The 24,950-nt window shown below is 35.7% G+C and overlaps 3 protein-coding genes across 6 annotated transcripts; 1 reads left to right on the top strand and 2 right to left on the bottom strand.

Moving 5' to 3' along the window:
* Positions 1–51: 51 nt before the first annotated feature.
* Positions 52–12,852, bottom strand: LOC133529292 (uncharacterized). 4 transcript variants are annotated; one of them, XM_061866988.1, is made up of 7 exons: positions 12,003–12,850; positions 11,020–11,134; positions 4,041–9,627; positions 1,613–1,728; positions 1,300–1,451; positions 693–726; positions 52–278 (listed from the first exon to the last, which is right to left on the bottom strand). In XM_061866988.1, exons 1-7 carry the CDS (start codon positions 12,315–12,317, stop codon positions 250–252), a joined length of 6,348 nt encoding a protein of 2,115 aa, XP_061722972.1. In that variant the 5' UTR covers positions 12,318–12,850; the 3' UTR covers positions 52–249. The 4 variants fall into 4 exon arrangements, 3 of the variants coding, with proteins under 3 accessions (XP_061722972.1, XP_061722973.1, XP_061722971.1); XM_061866989.1 differs by lacking the exon at positions 693–726 and having other exon boundaries at positions 4,041–4,315; positions 4,499–9,627; XM_061866987.1 differs by lacking the exon at positions 693–726 and having other exon boundaries at positions 12,003–12,848.
* A 422-nt stretch (positions 12,853–13,274) lies between these two features.
* Positions 13,275–17,206, top strand: LOC133529295 (trafficking protein particle complex subunit 3-like). Its single transcript, XM_061866991.1, has 4 exons — positions 13,275–13,442; positions 13,519–13,724; positions 14,529–14,727; positions 15,559–17,206. The coding sequence occupies exons 1-4, from the start codon at positions 13,404–13,406 to the stop codon at positions 15,643–15,645; spliced, it is 531 nt and encodes a 176-aa protein (XP_061722975.1). The 5' UTR covers positions 13,275–13,403; the 3' UTR covers positions 15,646–17,206.
* Positions 17,207–22,108: 4,902 nt separating this feature from the next.
* LOC133528908 (adenosine deaminase 2-like) lies at positions 22,109–23,741 on the bottom strand. The gene has a single exon (XM_061866409.1). The coding sequence runs from the start codon at positions 23,633–23,635 to the stop codon at positions 22,133–22,135; it is 1,503 nt and encodes a 500-aa protein (XP_061722393.1). The 5' UTR covers positions 23,636–23,741; the 3' UTR covers positions 22,109–22,132.
* Between the last annotated feature and the right edge of the window lie 1,209 nt (positions 23,742–24,950).

Raw genomic sequence — 24,950 nt, 5'->3', positions numbered from 1 at the left:
AGATGAACTGTGTCAATATTAATAAGTTCATACTTATTTAAAATGCAAAAGTCTCATGAAATAAATTTATTTGTCAAAACATCAAAAATAGAACCAATCTAACACGTAGTATAAAATACACGTCATAAAAACGACAAATATTTACTTATTACTTTTTAAACGCTTTAGTAAACTCATTGAAATATAACAATAATCTTACTTAGCATGTGTCAAATTTTCACAACTTGGCTGTAGTTCGATATGTTTACATCACCGCTCAGTGCTTTCTTTTGTAGATTCTGAAATAATTATATATAAAAATTAATATAATAACAGTGACATAAATAAATAGATATAAGATTACAAGTATCAGTTTCTGTTTTCATTAACGCATTAAGTCCGCCATTTTTAATCCTCGACGCAAAATTAAGGGTGTTATAAGTTTAAACGCTATGTGTGCGTCTGTTTTGTTGTCAGACTCTCGTAGCTCTTAAATAGGTGAACCGATTGGATGCAGTTTTTAGGGTTCCGTAGCCAAATGGCAAAAAACGGAACCCTTATAGATTCGTCATATCCGTCTGTCTGTCCGATTATGTCACCGCCACTTTTTTTTAATTAAAAGCAGGTTTTCTAGCGCTAGTTCTTTACATGTTTTATCAAAATCGGTTCTTCTTTTTTTTATGATAGAGGAGGCAAACAAGCAGACGGATCACCTGATGGTAAGCGATTAGCGCCGCCCATGGACACCTGCAACACCAGAGGGGTTGTCAGTGCGTTGCCGGCCTTTAAGATGGGAGTACGCTCTTTTGGGGCTTGATTCTACTCGCTACTGAGTTACTTTTATTATGGGACCAACCCCGAAAAATACTTTTTGGCTGATCAGATGACGATGTTTTCTATGGAAAAGCCAAATTTTTTCTTTTTCCGCAATTTCGGGGTTTGAACCATTGTAAAAGTAGTTCGATTTGGCGAGTAGAATCGAACCCTGCATTTAATGCCCCATGATGGGAGACAGCCTGTAAAAAACCCCTAACATACAAACAGATGAACCGATTTCTGATATAAACATGTCTAAGAACTATAGGTATTTTAAATGTAATGTTATAACATTGTATATAGTATTTAAATGGTATCTCAAATAACTCGTATGTTTATAGTGATTATTACTTAAGTAACTGGTAAATCATTTATAAAAACAAGTGCCAAAAGCAGGCAAACTACAACCAAAGTTTATGTTTTAAATAGTGAACCGAAACCGGTGTTTTAAACTACACATTAAGAATTTTTCAGCACGAACATTTTTACTTGCCATACATTTACCTTTTTAAAAATATTCGCCATCAGCAAGTTAGTCTTCTTAATATTCTCCTTTTTAGCCTCTTCTTTTTTTTGTACTACTTCAGGCAGCGATTTGTATATCTTCTCAGAATGTTTCTTCATATCTCGTTCGCTGATAATTTTCTGTTGCAGTGCTGAACAAAATAAAAATCTAATTATTAACACATCCAACGTAAACGCAGTACTGATACTTCCACTACTCGATGCTAGATGTTGGCTACGAAAATAATAAGCGTTTTGGTACCAAAACTGATGTATGGAGTACTCTATGTTTAGTTCTTATTTCTTAACTTACGTCGTGTACGTCTTAAGCCAAGTTGCTTCGCTAGATATATTAACTCTTCATCGTTCAATGTTGGCAAGGACCCCAGTCCCACCAATTGTTCTCGCAGTTCTGAGCGTTCCTTTGCTCTGGAAAATTTACAGATTATAATTAATTTACAGCATTTCATCATATTGAAGGGAACATTTAACAAGATGGCTCTTAACGCTACCTTTGAAATACTTAGACGGTTCACTGTACCTGTTCTAAGACACGATTTTATTCCTTTTTTGCATATAATTTTTTCAGCTTTAATAATAACTTGGAACATAATCATTTCCTCATAGGTGATGTGACACAAAATAGTAGACTATTTTTATTTAATTTATTTACAAATTGGAGTTTTATTTTTATTTAAGCAATAATGTAACATGTTTATTTCCAGAATAAGGTCAATAATATGTTTTTCATCACACTCGCTCGAAAAAGATCTTATTTCATTCAGGTGTACTGAAGGACAAAGGCCTATATTGTTCCCGCGGAAGTTATGGATTGTGAAAAAAGAAGCCTATAGCTCCCTAGGGAGTTATAGCATTTTTTTTATGTCACTTATTCATACAAACCAAATAGCATAAATGAGTTTCACTCTTAAAATATTGATGTTTATAATTCAATATTTTTGTTTATGTTTAAAATTATTTAATTTAACAGCAGTTTAAAATATTTTTACATAATTTTCAATCGTGGCTGAATGCCGAATAGGTCTATGCCTTCGATGCCTAACCTGTCAAGAAATTACAAAATGGCGGACGAATGTTTGATATGTCACCGTATTGAAGAATAATTTCGCTTAAAATTTAGTTTTTTCATCGCAAGTGTGATGGAAAACATTGTGTGTAACTCCGGGGATAACAATATTGCAAACTCGGGTGTTTATTTCCCTTCAGCCTACTGCTGTCGGGAATTACCACCCTCGTATCCAAGATTTCACTAACCCCCCACGTTGCACAAGGTACTATAACTTACGCGATAGAATACAATACAACAAGGAAAATAAGGTGCGAACTTACCAATACCTGTTACACAATTTCAAGCCCTCTAAAACAGAATCTTTGTTTTTAATCACTGACAAATTTATGTTTATGTAAAGTGGATCAATAAACCTACTAACCAAAGAGTTATTAATAGTAGAAGACTTGTAGTCTAAAAAAATCGTGCTTTCAATTTCACAGCTTAAAAAGATGTCGCTGTACGCTTCGTACAGTCTGCATCAAAAGTAGCGGATCAAACAAGGTGTCAAATGATGTGTGATGCTTCTAAATGTAGAACAATAAAGACAGTAAAAGATATACTTTAGAGCGTGAATTTTAGAGATTTATCTATATTTGAAAAAGTTATCCTGAATATCAGATACCTTTGGTGCGTTATTTCATCCGCTACTATTGATGCTGACTGTACATATACGTACACGCGGTAACGCTGGTCTCAAAGGTGACGTTTAACGATTCCGGTACCACAAAACAATGCTGCCATATTGCGACATCTAGTTTTACTGTCAAACCCGGGGGCACGACACGGACGTGCCTTACGGGCACTAAGAATGATGCTAGTTCAGTGGTGTCATTCACGAGTTCGAGCCAATCGTACAGTCTAACGCAACTAGTTGGCGATAGACTGCACGATTGGCTCGAATTCGTGTGCGTTACACCGCTATACTGGCCCCATTTTTATTGCCAGTAAGGCCCGTCCTTAGATATATGTCAATGGGGCCGGATCCCTTTGTTTCGCATAATTATTGAAAGTCAAAATGTAATGATAGTCATATTATCATTAGTCATAACTCTGGATCCGTTAACTTTTCTGGAATTTCCTTAGGTTATCCTATAGATAGGTTACGTTAGGTTTGTTTTATGGCAATCCTTAAAAGTTACGCATATCTGAGAAAAACCAAATTATGGCTAACGAAAATGCGGACAAACAATACCTTATGACTTAAAACTTTATGGGAAACAATAGAGACCCCAATGGGGCACGATTAATCCTTATCCCCTTATTCATAAACGTCTACTAAAGTTAACAAGCCACTAATAATCGTTTGTCCCTTTCCATCATACCAATACGTTGGAAAGGGACAAACGATTATTAGCGGCTTGTTAACTTTAGTAGACGTTTCTGAATAAGGGGGTTATACTATACATCTCTTCTATAATCAATAGCTCTTTGACTCTAACTAAAGTGCTATTGTATTACAATATTTTCTAAACTAGGTGCGGAGCAGTTAACGAATCAAATACCTTCACAATACATGTCTGTTTGCCTGGTGCAACCCGTGCAATTTGGGGTATGAACTATGACCATATTCATACGAGGGGTGACAGGCTGGATTTCATTTCTGAAGTAAGAAATATTGGTAAGTTCTTGGGCTATCTACAATTTCAAAATACAGTACTCATGAACTTACCTAGACTCGCTTGTCATTCTGATGCAATTTTGACGGGTTTCGCATCTGTCAACAAAGTCAGGTCGATTTCTTTCCAAGTAATCCCTGACAGTACACGCATTAGCTATTTTGACGTCATCCGTGCTAGAAATTCCGCACTCATTGGGCCAACTTTGAGACCTGCCTTTAGGTTCAAAGCGTGTATCACAATACGGCATCTTTTGTTCTATTTTAGCACAAGCTTCTTTGAAAGGCACGTTCGCTTGCTTATATTTGGGGACTCTCACTATAACATTCTGCAATGGGCGATATCGTTCAAAAACTGCTTCCTCACTTATTAAACTATCTGACGTTTGAACAATTAAATTGTATGCGACACATTTCTTTTTAATTTTTTCCGTGGATTTACTTCTATGACATCTGCATCTATGATGTCTGTAGTGGGACTTCTCCGCACGTCTACAATGATCGCAACTTACCGTTGTTGTGCTGGACGCTTGACATTTCTTACAAGCTTTGCAACGCTTTTGATATTTCTCGCATTCCTTTTTAATCTTATGTACAAGCTTAGTCGTAGGAGAGTCAGTAGAACAACACGGTGGGTCTGTAGAAACGGGAATATCTGAGGAATCATCACAGTGATGAGAGTATAAAGATTTCACTCGTCTTACGGTGGACTGAACGCATTTATTTACGAATTTCTTCGCGTCTTGTCTTTTGTTCCTTTCTTTGTCACATGTACCAGTTTTATGACTGCATTCCTTGCATTCTGAAGTACCAACGCAGCCGCAACTTCTATCGCACGTAGTTCGTAGTTTTTTGGGTGAGTTATATCTGATTTGTTGTTTAGGTTTTGATAAATCTTCGCGCTCTGATAAACTACTATACATGCAACGTTTGTCAATGGCTTCTGGTTTACGAGGTGAAGTGCTTCTATTTTGTTTCTTAGGTTTCCTGTCTCTACCGTCAGTTCTACATTTCAAAGAGTTGGATTCGACACATTCGCTGCAGTCTGATAAGCCATCACATCCACACCCCTTGTCACAAGTTTCCGTTTTCTTTGGTGAAGTGCATCTCTCTTGTTTTTTAGGCTTCACAGATGCTTCTCTACATTTTCCAATCCCATATCTTGAGGATTGGGATTTAACACATTCACTGCACTCTGGTGAGCCATCACCACCACACCCTTTATCACAAGTGACTGTTTTCTTAGGTGATGTACATCTATCTACTTTTCTAGGCTTTCTGGATTCTTTTCCACATTCTCCAGGTGGAGATTTTGGAGAATCACAATTACAGTCATTGCACTCTGACGAAATATCGCATCCACTACTTTTATCGCACGTTCTTTTCATTTTCTTTGGTGAACCGCATAGTACTTGAAGGTTTTTAATTTTTTCTGACTCTCTGCGTGAGCTTTTGCGTTTTGGAGAATGGGGCTCCATACAATCTTTACAATCCGAAGAACCATCGCAACCGCAACCTTTATCGCAAGTATTTTTCGTTGGTGAATTACCCCTAGATTCATGCTTTTTAGGTCTCGCAGATTCTTTGTCACTTCGACTGCTGCCGCCATGTTGACGTGAGTCAGGATCTTCACAATCTTTGCATTCTGAGAATCCATCACACCCACAACCCATATCACACGTTGTTACATTATTTGGTGAATTACCACTCTCTTTTGTGGATTTCAAAGAATCATATGCACAAGATTTCTTCTCGACAGATTTTTGGGTGGCCTCTACAGTATAGGCTTCTTGACCAGAATTCTTTGGTTGAGCTACTGTAAAGCAGGGCGCATTTTTTTCGTTTACTTCAATTTTTGGATTCTTTCCTGACCTCGGAGATTTTCCACCACCATTACCCGGATGCGTTTTTAAAGATGGCCCAGTGCAGTCATTGCATTCAGAGGTACCGTCACAGCCACATCCTTTGTCGCAGGTAAACTTAACGGGTGCTTTCTCTATTTTACGAAATACACTATCTGGGTTGGCGATTCCATTAGCCTCGCTAAAACGTCTCCTTTGTCTACTCTCGCGGCTTGAACACTCTGTTTTCATAGTTCTCTCATAAGTATTGCTTTTTTGCGGAAATGCATTTGCAGTTAAAACCGGGATATTACCACCTTTTTCCTTGTTTCCCTCTGCATCTTTACGAAAATCGTTAGCACTCTCAAACTGGGAACTTTGTTCCTTTGAACAATGAACTCCCTTAGAGCTTTGTGAAAATTCTTGGTCCCCATCACCACTTTCATCAGTATCCAAAAGATAACTTAATGCACTTATGATTTCTTTAAAACATTTCTTCTTATTACGCTTATCCGTATCGCTTTTCGAATACCGTTTAGTAATATCCTTAATAGCCTCTAAGATAAGATCTCTGGGCTTTCCTTCGTCGGTCATAGTATCGTAGCCCTTTTGCTCCTTTAACTTCTGCCATTCAGCTGAATATTTATTTTTAGAAGTATTAAAACTATGAAACCTTTCTCCAGTGCTGGATTTTGAGCTTTCAGATACACTATTTTGACTGGGTGTGCTCTTCATCGATTGTGGTTGCGATCCACCATCACCCATGGATTTTGATTCAATATCTTGATTCCTTTGAGTCTTAAAATAAGGATGAGTTTCTTTGTCCTTGGTGAAAATGGATTCTGTTTGAATACCGTAACTTGCTCCTAGATGCCCTGTGTCAGTGTTAGAACGTAATAGAGGTTTCTTTTCATTGATTTGAACCTTCTTTGGGTAAGTACTGCGACCAGCAAGCCCGGAATCAGTTAAAATACCATAATTATTTTTTCTCTGTATCTCATCTTCTTTTTCAGTATTACACTTGCTATGTGTAGGTTCTTGGGATGAAAATACTTTTTCTTGGTTGGTTTTAAAACCCTGTTTGGGTTTATATACCATGTTGGAAGTATTAGCCAGGAAAGGTTCAGAATTCTCAGCTAAAGTAGACATACCCTTTAAATTGGGTTTTATTTTATCTGTGATCATTTCTCTATCAAGCGTGTTTACATTACCAAAAATGTCCACTCTGGCTTTTGGTATTTCTTCATTTTGAACTTTTAGTGCCTTTCCACCTATGCTCAATTTCAGCGTCATATTAGTTCCTTGTATAGGAATTACTATATTATCTGCAATATTTTCAGGCTGATTTGTAAACGTTTTGTGGCAACCAACACAACCTTGAATAACATTCTCTTCTATAGGTTTCTGATCTATCAAAGGCGTTATTTGGTTTAACTCTTCAATAAGATTATCTTGTTCACCTCTATCATTGCAACGCATGTTATCCTTCGACGATTTGCATGTATATGAATTGCAGTCTTTTTCAGTTGAACATCGACATTCTGAACTAGTCTTTGAAACTTTCCTATATAGCTCATTAATCAGTTTAACACATTCTGCACTATCTATGATATTTAAATCTGACTCTGAGGGGTCAGAAATTTTCGGATGGACACTAAGTTTAGTTTGTAAACATCTTGTGCATTCAGCTATGGGTTTATCTTTTCTTGGATGTTTACTACAAGACTTACTATTTATATCATCTTTTAATGATGAACTAGCAGAATGAACTCCACACAATTGTTGATTAGTTACACAAATTTTAGACATTACTGGCTTTGAGATAGGGCACTTATATACCTCAACTTCATCAGGACTGTGGTGACAAGTTCGTGTCCTTTCAGTGCATAAACAAACATATTTTTCTTCTTCAGCTACTTTAGGTGGATTACATGACATTGGTTTATCATGAACATTCATATTTACTTGAACTGAACTGTCTGTTACAGCAGGTCTATTGCAAGAACCAGCTAAGTTTCTATCCCAGTTATTAGGTTCTGCTCTTGGTGAATTCACATTATTTTTCTGCAATCTAATTTTGGCATTAGTTGTCCGGTCTTGCATATCAGAATTACCAGAAGACAAAGTAAATACAGAATGACTTCGGTGTTTTCTAAGGACTCGTTGTCTAACAATATCGAAATTTGAACTCCCTCCTTCTAGTATACTTGCATCACCTGAACCATCATCATAGTTGTTTCTAGTGAGATCTTTAATCAGGTCCTTTAAATTACTATTCTTGTTTATATCAAGGCGCGCCGGCACTTTTTTCACAGGTTCTGTTCTAACAAGTTTTTGTTTCAAAAACAATTCTTTATCACGCAAATGCTGTTTATATGCCTCTTCTTTTTTAAGAGCACTAATATATTTTTTATAAAGTTCTTGTGATGATGTTTTAGCAAATACCGTATCAGAGGATGTTCCTTCTTTTGCTGAATTGTTAGATAAGTCAGTGTCAGTAGTAGTTGAAGACACTATTTTTGATAAATATGATGTTACAGGTTTGTCACTTTCTACTACAGATGGTAAGTTAGGTGCGCTTTGCGAAGTGGAAGCTACATTTCGAGGATCAAATTTACTTGATCTAAGTATTGATTTTTTGGGATTTGATTGTACTAGTTTTCCTTCAGTGTTATCTCCTTCTGAAGTACTGGTTGTTGGAGATTTTTTATTAGTCAAACTCAAAACAGATAAAAATTCAGGTGTAGTTTCACCCTCTCCATAGTTTGATTTTAGAAGTCTATGAATTATTTCTGTCACAAGCTTCTTTTTTAAGTTAGAATCATATTTATCTTTCAATGTTGATTTGAGAACATTTAAAGTCTTATCAAGGTCTTTGCTAAAAGAATATTTTGATTCTTTGCTTGAATCCGTAGTATGAACCGCACTTGATTCAAGGCTTGATTTGTTGCCCACATTATTGTTATTGATAGATCTATTTGAATCTTGTTTTTTTAATTGATTTTGATTATACATGTGCCCTGGCATGTATTCAAAACTTTCAGCTTCTGATACTTGTTCACCACTTTTGTCTTTCTCAGCTAAGACTTGTTTTCTTCTAATAAGTTTCTGTTTACTTTTCAGTTTTGTCTTTGACTTCCTTATTTTTTTCCGCCTTTGCTTCCGTCGCAGTGTGTTTAAGCCTATCATAATCGGAATTTTAGGTGCAGAAGTAGAAGCTCTCTCTAAACAATCAGTAGAGCTTTTATCTTTTTCTTTGGATCTCAGTAAAGATGTTTGTATTTCTTTATCAAACTTTACTCCTGTGTTTATTTCAGTATCAATTTTTTTTTCTGGTGAAATAGAAATATCTTTTTTCACATTGTCAATAGTCATGCCACCATCTTTTTGCAAATTGACAGAAAATTGTTTTGTCAAGTTAACATTGATTGGTTGAACATTTTCCATATTGCGTGGTACATTTACTTCAACCAAATCAACATCTTTTCTTGAAATTGATATTGTTTTCTTTCCCAGTCCCTTTTTGGCTTTAGGGTTACTGTCATTTGGGTCTACTGGAGTGGAATGGGCGGTAGGGATTCCTAAGTCACTATTTTGTTTATAATCAAGAGTAAAGTGTTGTTTCTGTGCCAGAACTTCTCTTTCCAGGGTGCTTAGACTTGAAGCAGAGGTTTTCTTGTCACTTTCATTACCATAACCAACGTCTGCCAAAGAATCCCACTCTAGCTTCCGCTGTGAGGTTATACTACTTGTTGGTGATAATGGCTTGTTCATGGAGGTGTCTAAAGTTGCATCAGCAGCTGAAATCAATAATTAAATATTTGAGCTAGATTAACTATTGGAGTGACAGAATGTGGGGAAGTAGTTAAATAAGACAAATATTAAATTTAAATATTTGACAAATTATTATCCTCCCAGGAACTCTAAAATTAACTATGCCTGTTATCAGGTCAAAGGGTATAGTCACTTAGCAAGGGATAAATAGGTCTCTAACAAATTTATCTTGAAATTTTAAATAGGGCTTACGCAAAACTCTGCATAGGGGGCGCTATCACAAACAGTAAACAAACAGCCTTGATGCATCAATGTCATATTTATTCCTTACAAATAATCTGTGAAAACTTGTCACAGACTGTTTACACCATAGTATATTATAAGTTACGCTACTCTATGGATTTCGGTTGTGCTAGTACTGCACACTGGCAGCAGAACATTGCAGTATTACTGACTATTGAATTGAACTAACAATACAATTTGCAAATTCAATTGTATAATTCAAGAACACTTTAATCAAGCAACTTCATACAATCTTGGACATATTGCAAATCCTTGGTAATATCTATTGCTAGCCCTTGGAAACAGGCCCAACCGAGAGAAAAAAAAAATAGAGACCAGGCTGTAAATCAGAACTGGATATATATCACATATCTCAGGCTGAGAATGGTACCCATTGCCATGACATTTTTTTGCCTTTGTTGTATTTAATTTACTCTGTAACTGTGTTTTTCGTGTTTTTATTTCTATGTACAATAAAGTATATACATACATACATACATACAATATGAAATTAAATTAAATTATGTAGGTACCTATTATGTTATGTTTAACCTCTTGAACGCCAGACGGCGAAGGAATATGCCGCGCCCCGGACGCCAGGCACACGCGATTATTTAAGCGAAACTGAACTTTATGGAGTTCCGCGAAATTTCCTATTCAATTGGCGAAGCTGTGGGCTGTAGCCGACGTTGGCGTCCTTGGCAAGACTTTCCGATGACGGCCAGAGCCGATTGTGGCAGTCAATAGGTTAATGTCTTGTTTATTCTCTTTTTTAATAATTTGTTTAAGGAAAAATTATTCCTAGTTTTGGCAATAAACTTTTTCTACTTTACTTTTAAATTCATATGAATGCACCTATAGATTGTGTCATTCACAAAGATGCATGCCTTGACTGTGGAAGACACAAACTATATTCCCATACATGCTGTGCAGGGAAAAATGGGAATACCAAACTTCATTGTGGTTGGGATTAAAGTCATCTAGATAAATGGTAGAAATAACTGTTACGGTTGGCAACAAAAGCTTGTATAGAAAATGTTATTTTTGTGTAATGTTTTTTTGTAATTTTACAAATTTTTATTGATTACATTAATTAACTTGAAAAGAGAAAAGAAAAAAAAAACAAAACTACTTACATTTTTGTGAATGATTGTCATCAACAGATTCATCTCCAGAAAGTGAAGCGGCTGGTAAGACATCAGTGATGATCGGTGGGGACTCCGACTCATCATTCGATGGTGATACCCGTCTCTGTAATTTTATGACATTGTTCCATAAATTATTTACATTATTCTGCCTGCACATACCTACCCCACTTGGATATCTCCAAGTGAATTGCAAAAAATTTGGACATAGTTTAGGACCTGTAATTAGTCTAAACAATTAAGCCATTTCTATTGAAGTTATATGCAAGTAAGTGTTTTTGTGTAGGATATAGACTCATATTATGTGTATGAATTAAGTACAATAAATACATCAAATTTACACAGTTCATTTTCAAAACACAAATGAATTAACCAACTTAAGAGGGAAGAACCGCTTTAATGAATCAATAGGTTTTATTTGTAAATACAGGTATGTAATCGGTCTTATAGTAGCATATCACCATGATATTGCCTATGTCAAGATGGAGCATGCTATTATATGTATAATCTATTGCAATTAGGCGGATCCACACAAAGCGAGCATTGGAAAAGGAAATTAAAGTGGGGGTAACAGCATCACTTTTCAGCCAGGCACTATTGGGTTCCTTGAAACCTAACCTAAGAACACCACTATGAGGATCAGAAGTCAAATTGTGGTCTATTAATTATGCATACAACACAGTTGTTGAAATCCAAAGAGAAAGTTATAAAACTGGATAGGTTCATCTCAATCAAATCAGCCTAGACTATTAGTAAGTTCAAAGGGGTTAAAGTGGCAGTTTAAACATACAGTTGTATGCATAATATGCAGTATTATGACGAAGAACACAAAATATAAGGCCCCATGAAGAGCAATCAGGTAACTTGTCACCACAAGTTGTAAAGGAGTACAACACACCTGTTGTACTAAAAAAAAATACTTGAATACCTAATACTAAAATCACAGTGTAAATGTAATTGCAATAATTACTTACCTCCGTTTCAGATCTCTCTGGGATGGAGCATTTAATCGAAATCCTGCAAATTTCGTTTGAAGATTCACTCTTTTTTTCACCCGAGTCCGAAGTATCACTTTGCTCCTTCATCCTTCGCCAAAAAAAACTCCTCGGATCTCTAATATCACTCTGTGCCGTTGATAAAGAAAAATACTGCTCTAAATCCCTTTTCCTTCCAAATTTTTTGTAATAGTCAAGAACCACTGAGTTCACAGCCGATCGTGGTTTTTCGTCCGAATCGTTTAACAATTTCGATAAACCTGCGTTACTTCCACTAGCAGCTTCATCTTCCATTATTTCAATAAACGCTTTCTAATATATCGCCCAGAACAAATTTTAACATACAACCAAACCATCGCAATTTACTCGTAAACGGTTTCCTTCCCAACACATTTTAAAAAACTTGACGTCTTCGATAAACAAAACAATGCAAGCTTGTTTTAATGTTGCCAGGTAATTTTTAGAAATCTCTAAATTTCACTTACACTATATAAAATACAGTAAGTCACAACAGTTACGGATAAAACCACACCATGGGTCAAAGGATTTACAATTCGCTTATTACCTAGGTAGCTATTAGCTTCACAAAAAATCTCTTTATGAAAAACAATTAGTGTGCGGCAGAGCCGGCAGATAATTTTTAAAGTAAACTTAGGCGATAACATCTTTATTTGTAAAAGTAATAGAGTCAGGGGGCCTACCGCGAAAGTCGAAATTCGCAAATTGCGGGGATCTTTCTCTCTTACTCTCACTAAGACGTAATTACAGTGACAGAGAAAAATGGCGGCAATTGACGAACTTCGATTTTCGCGGTTATAGCCCAGGCCACAGATATAATAGATACACTAGATAACGCAAATGCATCTACTTCGTGTGTCAGAACCCCAACCAAGCTTCAAAGTAAGCCGTTATGTAAATTGTTAACTACTGTGGATTTAAAAAATAATTTTTAATTTCATATTTTTTAATTATATTTTCTGTACATGGTATATGTATCATATTTCATTTTGAAGAGCGCCTTCCAGAAGAGCGACGTCCCATCATGACGTACAGTTTGTTCCACATGAACTTAAAAGAAACCAATCATTACAAAATTACATGAGAAAATGAGTAAAATGTATAACTTGGTCACACTACATTGGAGTTACCATGTGCATCGTCAATAAGCTGTTCAAGTATTACTTTTAAACGCTGAAAATGTAAACCATTTTCATCTGGTAACACTAGAAATACCGTAAATTGACAGTGACAGATAATTTGACATATGGGCGGCTCTGTTTATGATTAATTTGAGATTTCCCTTTTGAAATACATATTTAAGACGTATATTCGATTACGAATACTTTTCAAATAAATTCATATACTAAAGCGGCGCTAAAAATGTCTCGTCAGACCTCTAGACTGGATGCTAAGAAAGTTGTAAGTATCAGCGGCTCACTTTATACCGTTGTCGTGTCGTGGCTTACAAACAATAATATTCTTGTTAAATTTACAGAATTCAGAACTGTTGACGCTCACCTACGGCGCACTAGTGTCTCAGATGTTGAAGGAGATTGACAATACGGATGATGTAAATAAGCAGCTCGAGAGAATCGGGTATAACATGGGTGTTCGTCTTATTGAGGACTTCTTAGCCCGAACGACGTCTACCCGCTGCCTGGAAATGAGGGAGACTGCTGATAAAATTCAGCAGGCGTTTAGGTAATTTGACCTCATTAGTAATGGAATCAACTAAGTAAACCTGGTTAACAGTCATAGGAAGGAGTGCAAAAAGGTGTTAAAATGAGGAAGTTCTTACTAAGTAGTAAGCGAAGATAAGCTGGTGTTCTTGGTGTTGTATATTCATAAAAACAAGTTGATCAAAGTAATAAGAAGTCTTCATAAAATTTATTTATTTTAAATCTAAGGAAATCATATAAAAGTGGATATTTATAAGAATAGCAATAAGAGTTTGTATTTAAAATTGAATTTCTGTAGATTTGCAATATCTTTACTTACACTAGCTAGCTATTTTACAACCCTTTCTATAGCTTTTTTACTACACAGTCATTATATTGTCTTGCTAACCACTGGACATAAGGATCAGTAATGCCTGCTAATTAAATAAGATCAGTTTTCACTGTATATGTACATTTTCTGACCAGATCTTTGAATCATGGTGTGGCAATCATATCATGAAATGATCCATTGACCACATCATGAAAAAGTCAAACCTGACCTAGCCATCATAATGCGATCAATTTTAAAATGGTATTTTATGCAATGGTTGTATGTATTTTAATGATTCACAACATAATTTTTAAAAACAGAAAAAACAACAGCCCTTATTTAGGGCTAAGTTCATTCATTTGTCTTCTATAATTTTTTTTTTTTTTTTTTTTATATAGCCTATATTGTGTCCCACTGCTGGGCAAAGGCCTCCCCTGTTTTCCGCCACTCGTCACGGTTTCTATAATATTTATATTTATTTAATATTTAACAGCAAACCATTTTTCAATATTCAAGGTTATACCTAAACATGCAGCCGACAGTAACCAGCTGGAGCAGTTCCGGAGATGAGTTCTCGCTGGTCTGGGACCAGTGTCCTTTGAGCGAGTGGGTGGAGATGCCCAACAATGGACTTAAATACTGCATGCTGATACCGGGGGCTATTCGAGGCGCATTGCAAATGGTGCAGTTGGAAGTGCAGTGCTGGTTTGTTCAGGTAAATACTTGTGTACTACTCTTCAACGGTATCTTGCCTATACTTCTGCTGCATAGTTTTGCTCCACTGTTAGTCCATAAAAGATAACTGTGGTGTGGATGCACCTTAAGGGTCCTCAGCAAGCTCAGTTCTCCATACAAACACATTTATGTTCTCATTTGATAATGACTAGCTAGATTGGGCTGAAATTTTGTACGTAGAATAAGATAAGGTATATCTATGCCTGTAATTAATTTATGTAGCTTCAGATAAACTGAATTTAGTTTTAAAATGAGAATGAACACTGTTTGAAAAAGTTGTTGATAATTCGAAATATAAAATTGAAGAAATTTGAACATAAAATAGAATTACATAAGGTTTAAATTTCTTCAATTTTATATCTTGAGTTATCAACTTCCGCCATGTTTGGAATGGTAATAATGCATTATTTTTAATACTACGTCGGTGGCAAACAATCATACGGCCCGCCTGATGGTAAGCAGTTACCGTAACCTATGGACGCCTGCAACTCCATAGGTACATTCATTAAGAGATTCAAAATATTCATAAATAAATCGCCACTAGATATTATTATTATTTCCTATCCTTAATAGTGCTTTAACTTCTAGCGTCCCATAGTCCTAATACTAGTACAAATTACCTCCAATTAAATTTGAATTATTATTTAATGGAGAAGTTACTTGTTTTTTGTTTGATTTTAAAATCAACAAAATTCAATTTAATTTTCTAATACCATTGATTCAAATTTGACTGCCAATTTTTATTGAATTGTGGGACTCTAGGTTGTATTTAAAAATAAAATGATTAAATCAAGCAATATAACATTTCCAGGACCAACTGAAAGGTGATCCCGTGACAGAGCTCCGAGTCAAATACATCAAGAGGCTAGAAGATGCTGTGCCAGCTGGAGAGGACTAAACTTGGACTGTTAGTTATTTTATTATTGTTTATATTTACATTATCAACTAGTTAAGTACTGAAATAAATGTTATAACAAAAAAAAGTGATCAAGGCCTCGAATCTTGGAATTTGCGACAGGCAGATCTCTCGGCCACCCGGGCACGGCGGCATGGGTCGAACTTTCTCAACTCGTAAGAGTTTACGGCGCCCTCTGGCGGCTTATTAAGGGTGCACTTTGTCGGCATCTTGGTTGCCAATCACACACTCACACTTTGCAGCAACCAACAGATATTTTATCAATGGCTATTACCATTCACCTTTTGAATGCCTTGTCCCGGACGCCAGGCGATCGCGATTATTTAAGCGAAATTGAACTTTACGGAGTCCCACGTAAGTCCCTAATGCATTGGTGAAGCTGTCGGCGGCGTCCTAGGCAAGACTTCGATGACGGCCACAGTCGACTGTGATAGTCAAAAGGTTAAGGTGCATTGCAGTTAACTTCGAAAGCAGGCTAAATAAAAAAATGGCTATAAACCAGCGGCACTTAATACTTTTTCATTTCTTATGCTCTGTAAGTGAGTTGTTGTTCTAAAAAGAGTGCAACGTTTTTATCTTTTTTTACAATAAGCAATGAAAGTTTCGCTTTTTAATGGATTTGTTGTACAATTTCCATTCTGATAATAGTGATAATTCGACTTCGATCCTTCAATCCATCTCTATTTCAAATTCTCTTTGATAAATTCCATATTCCATAAATAACGATATTTTTACCTAAATTGTTAGTTGAAAGTACCCTCAAGCAACACTACTGAAGTTTATAATACTAAGCCGTGTTTAACATTCCTCGTATTATATCAAAGAGAATTTGAAATGGATTGAAGGATCGAAGTCAAATGGCGTTCTAAAAGTTTTAATCATGTGTCGAAAGACAGCAGTAAATTTACTGTGGGTACAAAGTTTTCTTTGGCAATCCTTTTTTCAAATTCTCTTTGATTGTTAGTATAGGGACCGTGCGCGTTGGAGGGTCTGCCATCTTGTGGCCTGAATCGGAACCATAAACATGCACATGTACACGTCACGTGTTTTCTTGTGCATAGTAGGTTCTGCCATCTTGTGGGCTACATCGGAACAAAAAACATCACATTTACGCCTCGTGCCAAAAATCTGACGGCTCCTGTGCTGCCTCCTACAGTTCATGCAAGCTCCCTATATTAATCGTCAGGTAACAAGCAAAACTCACTAATAACCACAAGTTCATAGCCATAATGAACCATATTACGACTAATATAAGGTTGATTTTTATTTTTTTATAAATAAGTGAGTTTTGCTTGTTATCTGACGATTTCTTGTGTAAAGGAAACAACATGGGCAGCAAGTTCCGTAAAAAAATACTAGATGTCGCTATAACAATCAACTTTGCACGCCATCTATTGATGGATAGCTGACGATGGAAACGTAAAAAGAGAGTTTATTTTGTGAAATGTGATGCAATCATATGCACATGAAGGATATTTTGTTTATTATCATAATATTTGTCCAGTCTTTAAAGATTTTCCGAACATTAAAAAAAAAGTTTTTATTTTTTATTTTATTTAGAACACAAACAGTCACATATACAAATGAATTTGAAGTACAATGTAGAGTACTTAACATACTTCAGAATCATAGACCTGGAGGTTCATTATTAAGTACATAATGTTAACATACATACTAACAGCATAAAGAAAATGAAATCATGAGCCATACTTAAATTCTATTTAAGTACTAGCCTTCAGAGGAAAAAAATAATACAATAAGTGGTAATACAGACCAGCTGATGTTCTTACCACCGCGATATAAACGGCTGACGTTTTTTTTAACTAACAATAGCATCTAAACTATCATTTGACAAAGTATCAAACGGGAGGCGATGACAATTTTTTTGTTTGTTTTACGTGTAGTGTAGTAGCTGCCATTCCTCAACCCACCAACGGAGCGGCAGATGACGTCCACGAGGGTTCATCATACCTAGTGGTTAACCACTACACGAGTTTTCGGCCGGGAGGCGATTGGTCATGGAAATCTGTTCCTGCACAGATAAAAAAGATATCTTAATTCAAAACGCAAAACTCTCTTGCGCACGGTTGCTTAAATAAAATAATAAATTGCTTAGTCCAATAAATATGTCTTGATTAAAAACAACATAATTTTTTAAAGGAGAATAAAAATTATTTAGTTTTATATTTACACATTTTTAAAGCGAATGGTAGTGATTTGAGTTAAGATATTAATTATTCGCCGCAAGAAAAAAAAGTCTTAGAAAGAGATATAGCACGCTCTTAAAAAACGGTTTTATCTTGAGTAACTCTACCTCAAACCAAAAATATTACCAAATTCCAAAGAAGAAGCACCAACATTTTCCTTTGAGACTTTTAAGTTTTTAGGCAAGAGCGATTAATTCTTGGTTTGATGTTTTCAATATACAGTCAAGAGCTAAAGCTATTTTAAAAAAGAAGCACCAAAACTTTGGTTGAGACTTTTAAGTTTTTATACAAGAGCCATTAATTCTTGGTTTGATGTTTTCAACCTACAGTCAAGAGCCAAAGCTATTTCAAAGGAGAAGCACCAAAATTTTCCTTTGAGATTTTAAGTTTTTAGACAAGAGCGATAAATTCTTGGTTTGATGTTTTCAACCTACAGTCAAGAGCCAAAGCTATTTCAAAGAAGAAGCACCAAAATGTTGCTTTGAGACTTAAGTTTTTACGCAAGAGCGATTAATTCTTGGTTTGATGTTGTCAATATACAGTCAAGAGCCAAAGCTATTTAAAAGAAAAAGCACCAAAACTTTGGTTAGAGACTTTTACATAAAATATTATCAATAAATTTGATGAAGGGGACAAAAGCGCTGGTGGCCTAGCGGTAAGAGCGTATGACTTGCAATCCGGAGGTCGCGGGTTCAAACCCCGGCTCGTACCGATGAGTTTTTCGGAATTTCTGTACGAACATTTGATATTCACCAGTCGCTTTTCGGTGAAGAAGAAAAACATCGTGAGGTAACCGGGCTAATCCTAATAAGGCCTCTAGTTTAACTAGTGCCTACGCCAATTCTCGGGATTAGTTTCCAAGCGGACCCCAGGCTCCCATGAGCCGTGGCAAAATGCCGGGACAACGCGAGGAAGAAGAAGATGAAGAGGATTATTGAAAACTACAAAGATTTCAACGAATGACGAAAACCATGCCGGTTTAAGAAAATTCATTCTTTATTCAAGACATACTAAACTTGGCGCTAAGAGATTTCAGCTCTAGATATAAATAATATCATATTTCAAATTGAGTAACGCACTATTGAACCAATACTTTTTCTTGTTTTTATGGAGAAATATAATTCTCAATTCAATTATGAGTATCTAACCCCAAGAAACAAAGTTTCTTGGCACAAGTTCTTTAAGTATTGCACTAAGACAGTTAGGTTTAATTTAAAAAATACAATACTTAAAACAAAACGTAAACACTCTTGGTGAGAATAATGAGCTTTTTAAAAAAAAAAACTTTTTATAGCTCGGATAGAGAATTTAATTTTTAGCTTAAAATATAAACTTTGAAATATTTTATATCTTGACCCAAGAATTTTATTGTTTCCTTATATAGGAAACACAAAATGTCTTGACACAAGAGTATTTACTTGGTTGGAGAACTATTTTTTTTTTCTGTGTGGCTCGCGGTCTATATAATTCATGCTAAAATGAAAATAGTGAAAAAACTTAATAAAGTTTATAGTTTTTTTAGAATAAACTATCTTCAATATCTTAAAAGTGTTAATTGGAATATTATTTAAAAACACTAAGACATGAGTGTAGTAAATGTTTATATGTATATAAGTTTAAAATGCTAGTTTTAAATGTGAATAAAATATACGCAATATTTATAATGGTTATATTTTTAAATATACATCATATCTCAAAACCCACATAGATGTCTATTCAACTGTTTTAAAGCGCCATCTATTTTAACCCTCTCGTTATTAATAAAATTGTAAATAGCAGTTCTACACAATAAGACCCGCTTAAGAAGATTTTAAAAGAACCACGTAAAACCGTTTCAAGCGCGACTTACCGTGGTAAAAGTGTGAGAAATACCGTAGTATGCGGGGACTCGTAAACTCTCGTTGTTTTAGTCTTCGTGAAACCTAGAATTGGTTTATTTTGTTTTTGAATTTGGAACCCTTAATAAAAGGTCAGAATAGATTATAGAATATCTACATTTTTTACGCTGAGTCTCAAGAGGTTGGACCGTAGCGTTTTATACTAGTTGGGGCTTGTGCACAAATCACGCGAGGTTTTTTTGGTGGATTTTGGTCCCCCTTGGTGATATTTGGTGAGGTTCTTGGCGAACCCCCCCTCTCCCACATAACCTCACGTGTATTATTTTTTTAATTTTCGATCGACCTCATTTTAAGCTAAATAGTATTGTATAGAGTAAATCTTGTTAAGACTTGAAGTGCCAAGTGAAGATTTGTGTTTAACAAAACCGAGAAAAAGTATGTGCTAGATATTTTTTCTTTGTTCGTCCACTATAGAAAAATACACGTCAGGTTTTCTTATAGCCCCCCCCTCCCTCCCCCAACGTGATCTCTCGTGAGCCTCCTTCCCCCCTATAGAAAGTCGCGTGATTTTTGCACACACCCTTGAGAGCAGCAATGTCCTCAGTGGCCCAAATGCGCCCTATATACAGCTAACGTCAAACAGTAGGTACAGTAAAACCACGCCAAGTGAAGTATAATAAGTACAACTACTTGTACTTCACTGCTATAGGCTCAACAGCCTGGGATTATGACTGTGCGCGACTTGTCTAGAGCACTTTACACGAGTGCCCTCGCTACTAACGAACATCATTGTGATGCATCTGTTTTATGTCTGTGAAAGAATAGACAGTCGTGATCTGGATCTGTTAGATGTGTCCGCGGGACTGAGGCTCCTTGATAGGAGAGTGAAGGTTGTCATGGATAGCCGGCATCATGGGGATATATCGTACCGATAAGTTGCAACAATCTTTGAGAGATATCGAACGCACTGGTTCAGATTCAGAAAGGAAGTTTTTATTAGATAAGGTCATAGTATAATATCATGTAAACTGCATAATAAAACAGTATGTGTGCATTTAAGATTGTCCTACAAACTTGCTATTTGCAATTTTGTAAAGTATTTTGGATTAGAAATGTAGAATTGGAGTTTAGTACCGACTTGTACCTACATAATATCTCATTAATTCCTCATCGCTCACTGCTGAGTGTCTAACCAAGATGCCAATCGTTTGCGCCGTAGCGAACGAAACGCTAATGTTTCTTTGTCGCACTAATATCGAAGAGTGATAGGGAGAGATTACCGTTTCGTTCGCTACGGCGCAAACGATTGGCATATTGGCTAGGCCCTCTGAGCATATGCCTCTCTTCGTGTACGCTAACACATAATACCTAGGTACAGGTATTTAACAACAAAGTGCCTAGGCCGTTCAAAATCGTAGTTTAATTTCGAAAACTTACATAGATATTTTCACATCATTCCTCAGTTTGGTACCTACTGGTACCTAAAGTCATTGTTATCAAATTGTTTACGTATATAGCGTATATTAATATCACAAAAACAGGAAAGCCATTATATTCTTCAGCTGCGGACGCATATTTTATAGTTCGATTGTTGTAGGATAGATAATAGATTTGAAACTTATTACCGATGTAATAATAATAAAAAATATACCTGCTGATAGTTTTCATAAAGTGTGTGACAATTTTCACATCTTATAGTTATTAACAGATGTTTGTTTGTATATTTTGTAATACAGGGTGGGCAAATAAGAAGTATACATTTTGTTTTTAAATTTTAACTGTATTAAGTTCAAAAATTATTAGGTATTGTTTTAAAAATATATTCTTCAGGGTTGGCAAATTCATGCGAAACATAATGTCTGACATATGTCCACCTCTAACAGCAGGCAAATGTAAGCCCTTATCATCCCAATGTTCAGCATCTATTCGCACATTTTTGGCATTATCTTAGTACATTTGTGTCGAATAGTCGGTTTTAACTGTTTAAATTTCATCAGCTCGTTAGCATAGACACGTAATTTTAGATAGCCCCACAGAAATAAGTCAAGAGCTACAAAATTTGGAGAATTTGGGTGCCAATTGTCACTTTTTTTCAAAATTAATCGAGCAAACAACGTGTTTTAAACAACAGAAACATTTGAGATAAAATTGCTTGCTGCTAGTGGTATACATTTAGCAGAAATTATCTTCCGTATACAATTGCCAACCCTGAATAATATATTTATGAAAAAATATTTAATAAAATTTCCACTTAATGTAATTAAAATTTAAAAACAAAGTGTATCATTCTTATTTGTCCACCCTGGAGATCTCTTTAACTTAAAATTTTCATTCTGATATTTATCATATTTTCCATGAAACAGGAATTTGTTTTGCTGGGGTATTAAAAAAAAACTTAAGTGTGCGATATTTGTAATAATATTTTTAATTATATGAGCTACACTGGAAATTATTTACAAAGTCGTTCCATTTAACGTTAAACTTTTCAATCGCCTTCGTTTTGGCGTCTCCTTCAAGCGCACTATACTTCAAAGAGTTCAAAGCTAATTGTTTTAACAGTCTCAAATCTGACGACTTACTCGCTACGCCCATGAAGGCCACGTAAAAGTCGTCAGACAACGGATCCGCCTCCCAAGCTCCAGGATCATCGCTGGATATGACCACGGGCAGGCCATGAGCGAAGAAAGAAGCCAAAGGATGGTTACGCACATCTTGCACCAAAGACAACACAGCGTTGGAGATCACGTTTATTTCCAAACCGATATCACGTATCAATACCTCCTTAATTAAAAGAGGGTGTTTTGGTAAAGCGTAAGCATGCCCTATCCGCTTTGCTCCCAATAAAATAGCGTCTATGAGATTTTCATCCGTCGATGTGCCATACCAATCTGTTTCACCAGCGTGAAAGAAATACGTCAACTCCCCTGCTGCTGCTGTCAACTGCGGCACAAAATCTAGCAATGGTTTCCCTATGTCCTCTTGCCCGACTAAATCGAAACCAGCGAAGAAATCCAGCACTTCAGCTTTGACCCTTTTCGCGTTCTGCAAGTATAACGACAAGGCGTTTGTATCCACGTTTCTGGGCGGAGCGTATATCACTTTTGCACCGATAAAGTCTGGATGGTCTCTCACAAATCTGTTAGCGATTTTCTTGTACGCTTTAGCCGTGACGACAGGGTCATAGGTCGTTCCATCTAACTCATATAGAGGTGGTAATATGGTCCTCACTTCTACATACATGATGTTATCTTCTCTGAATCTTTTTAGTACGTCATAAAAGTATTGTTCCCATACAGGTCTGTAGGTTACCATCGGAAATATAGTGTTAAAATAATTCATAAAGGCAGTCCACGTATTTTTGATACACGGATAAACGTGAGCTGGATCGTCTACTACCATTGTGAAGTGTTTCCTTAGTTCAGCATCAAATTTTCTGACATTATTAGACATCCTTCTGACATCACGCATTGGTTTCCAATTACAATTTGCATCAGGTACTTTATTTGAAAACTTCAATAATACCTTGTTGTTATCAAAACAAACGTAAAGTCCATCCATGTACGTTACGTTCAGCAAATAGTCGGGTCCCAATAATCCTACATCATGTAAATGCAGTGCCGCGCCTTTGGGTATATCCTTGATGATTCTGTAGACTTTCGAATTCCTTATCCCGTCTTTATACTTGAAGAAATGGTAAGAGAAGTTGAAATATTCTGGGTGTTCGAAAGCGTAGTCGAGCTCTTCATATTTATGTTTCATTAGGCAGTTGTTTACCTTGGTTTCTTGCTGTGTGAGGTTGATATTACCGCCGAGCGTGAGTTTGTCTTCATCGTGGAGTATCTGAGCTCGTTTCGTCCTGTAATAACTGCTACATTCGGTAGGGTATTTATAAACGAGTAGTATAGTTATCAGAGTAAGAGCCCGCATGTCGAGGTCACGCTGCGCGCGCGCACGGATCGGGACTAAGTAAGTTCCGTACGAACAATGACCCTACTTGTATCAATAATATTCAATAACCGAACATTGTACTCGGTTTGCTATTAAATACGTGCTCGTTCATTAGTGTAGGTTTGTATTCAGTTCGCTATTAAATATTTACGTGCTCATTCTTAAATGTGGATTGCTTAGTCATAACATAATTCGATGTTTAGTCAAGTTGACAATGCGAAGGCTACATACATACTTTACGAAAACTATTTTTGCCAGTTTTTGTATGATTATGATTATTTTATTTCACATGTAATTGTATAAAAAAGGTAGCCATTCGGATGTATTATTTATTAAATACATCCTGCCGAATGATGTCACTTTAATCTGCATTTTTATAGTATTTTCACACAACAACAAAAAAGCCGTTCCTAATATACTATTACATAAAACTGGACATGAACATTTACGGAAAATATATGTCTGAACCTTGTTTTTGGTTGTTAAATTGTTACACAAAGAAAATATAGCGAGTATAAGTTTTGCTTTTATGGGCAAAGACACAGAGTTTGGTCGAGCTATCGGCCACACATCTTAAATAGTCTTCCTAGACATCTAATAGATAACTTAGAGGATAAACCTCATAAGCTCAAACTATTAAAAAAAATACTGCTTGAATGCTATTATGTAAAGTCAAAACTAAAATTAATTAAGTGAAATAAGTGTAAAAATTTACCGTGATGTGATGTAATTAGATTTAGAAAAGTTAATTACTTTAGCCAAGAATATTTATAAATGTAGATTATGCTAATTATTACTTGTGAGTTCCTGTAATTGGCTTTCTGTATTAATCTTGTTGTCCTATTGTAAGTTTAAAGCTGTTGGTTTTCCTTAACATAAATAAATAAATATGCTGTAAATTGTACTTAAAAAAAAACTGTTTAATTTTTTGATGTAAAAAAATCAGTTTCGTATTATTTCAGAATGGGATCAATTTAACGGGGAAATTACATACATTTTTTGACCCAAATTGGGATTGCGTGTTTATTTTGCTCAAAATGAGGAATTCTTGTCCTTACGAAATTTTATCAAAACCCAAAAATTTTATCAAATTTAATTTTATGAATAAAAAAATCACCTAACCTAAATTAAAATCGGGCCATTTAAAAGCATTGTGATAGGAATTAACGTAACGGTAAATATTTTACATAAATTTGTGAAACATACCTGAATTTTGTCAATTTACTTTATTAACCTTATGCAGTTTTAAAATAAGTGTATGCTTATTTGTTTGCCTAGGTGGTCTGACTACTCT

The sequence above is a fragment of the Cydia pomonella genome, chromosome 20, assembly GCF_033807575.1.
Source record: "Cydia pomonella isolate Wapato2018A chromosome 20, ilCydPomo1, whole genome shotgun sequence".
NCBI lineage: Eukaryota > Metazoa > Arthropoda > Insecta > Lepidoptera > Tortricidae > Cydia > Cydia pomonella.
This window is presented reverse-complemented; position numbering and strand designations above follow the sequence as displayed.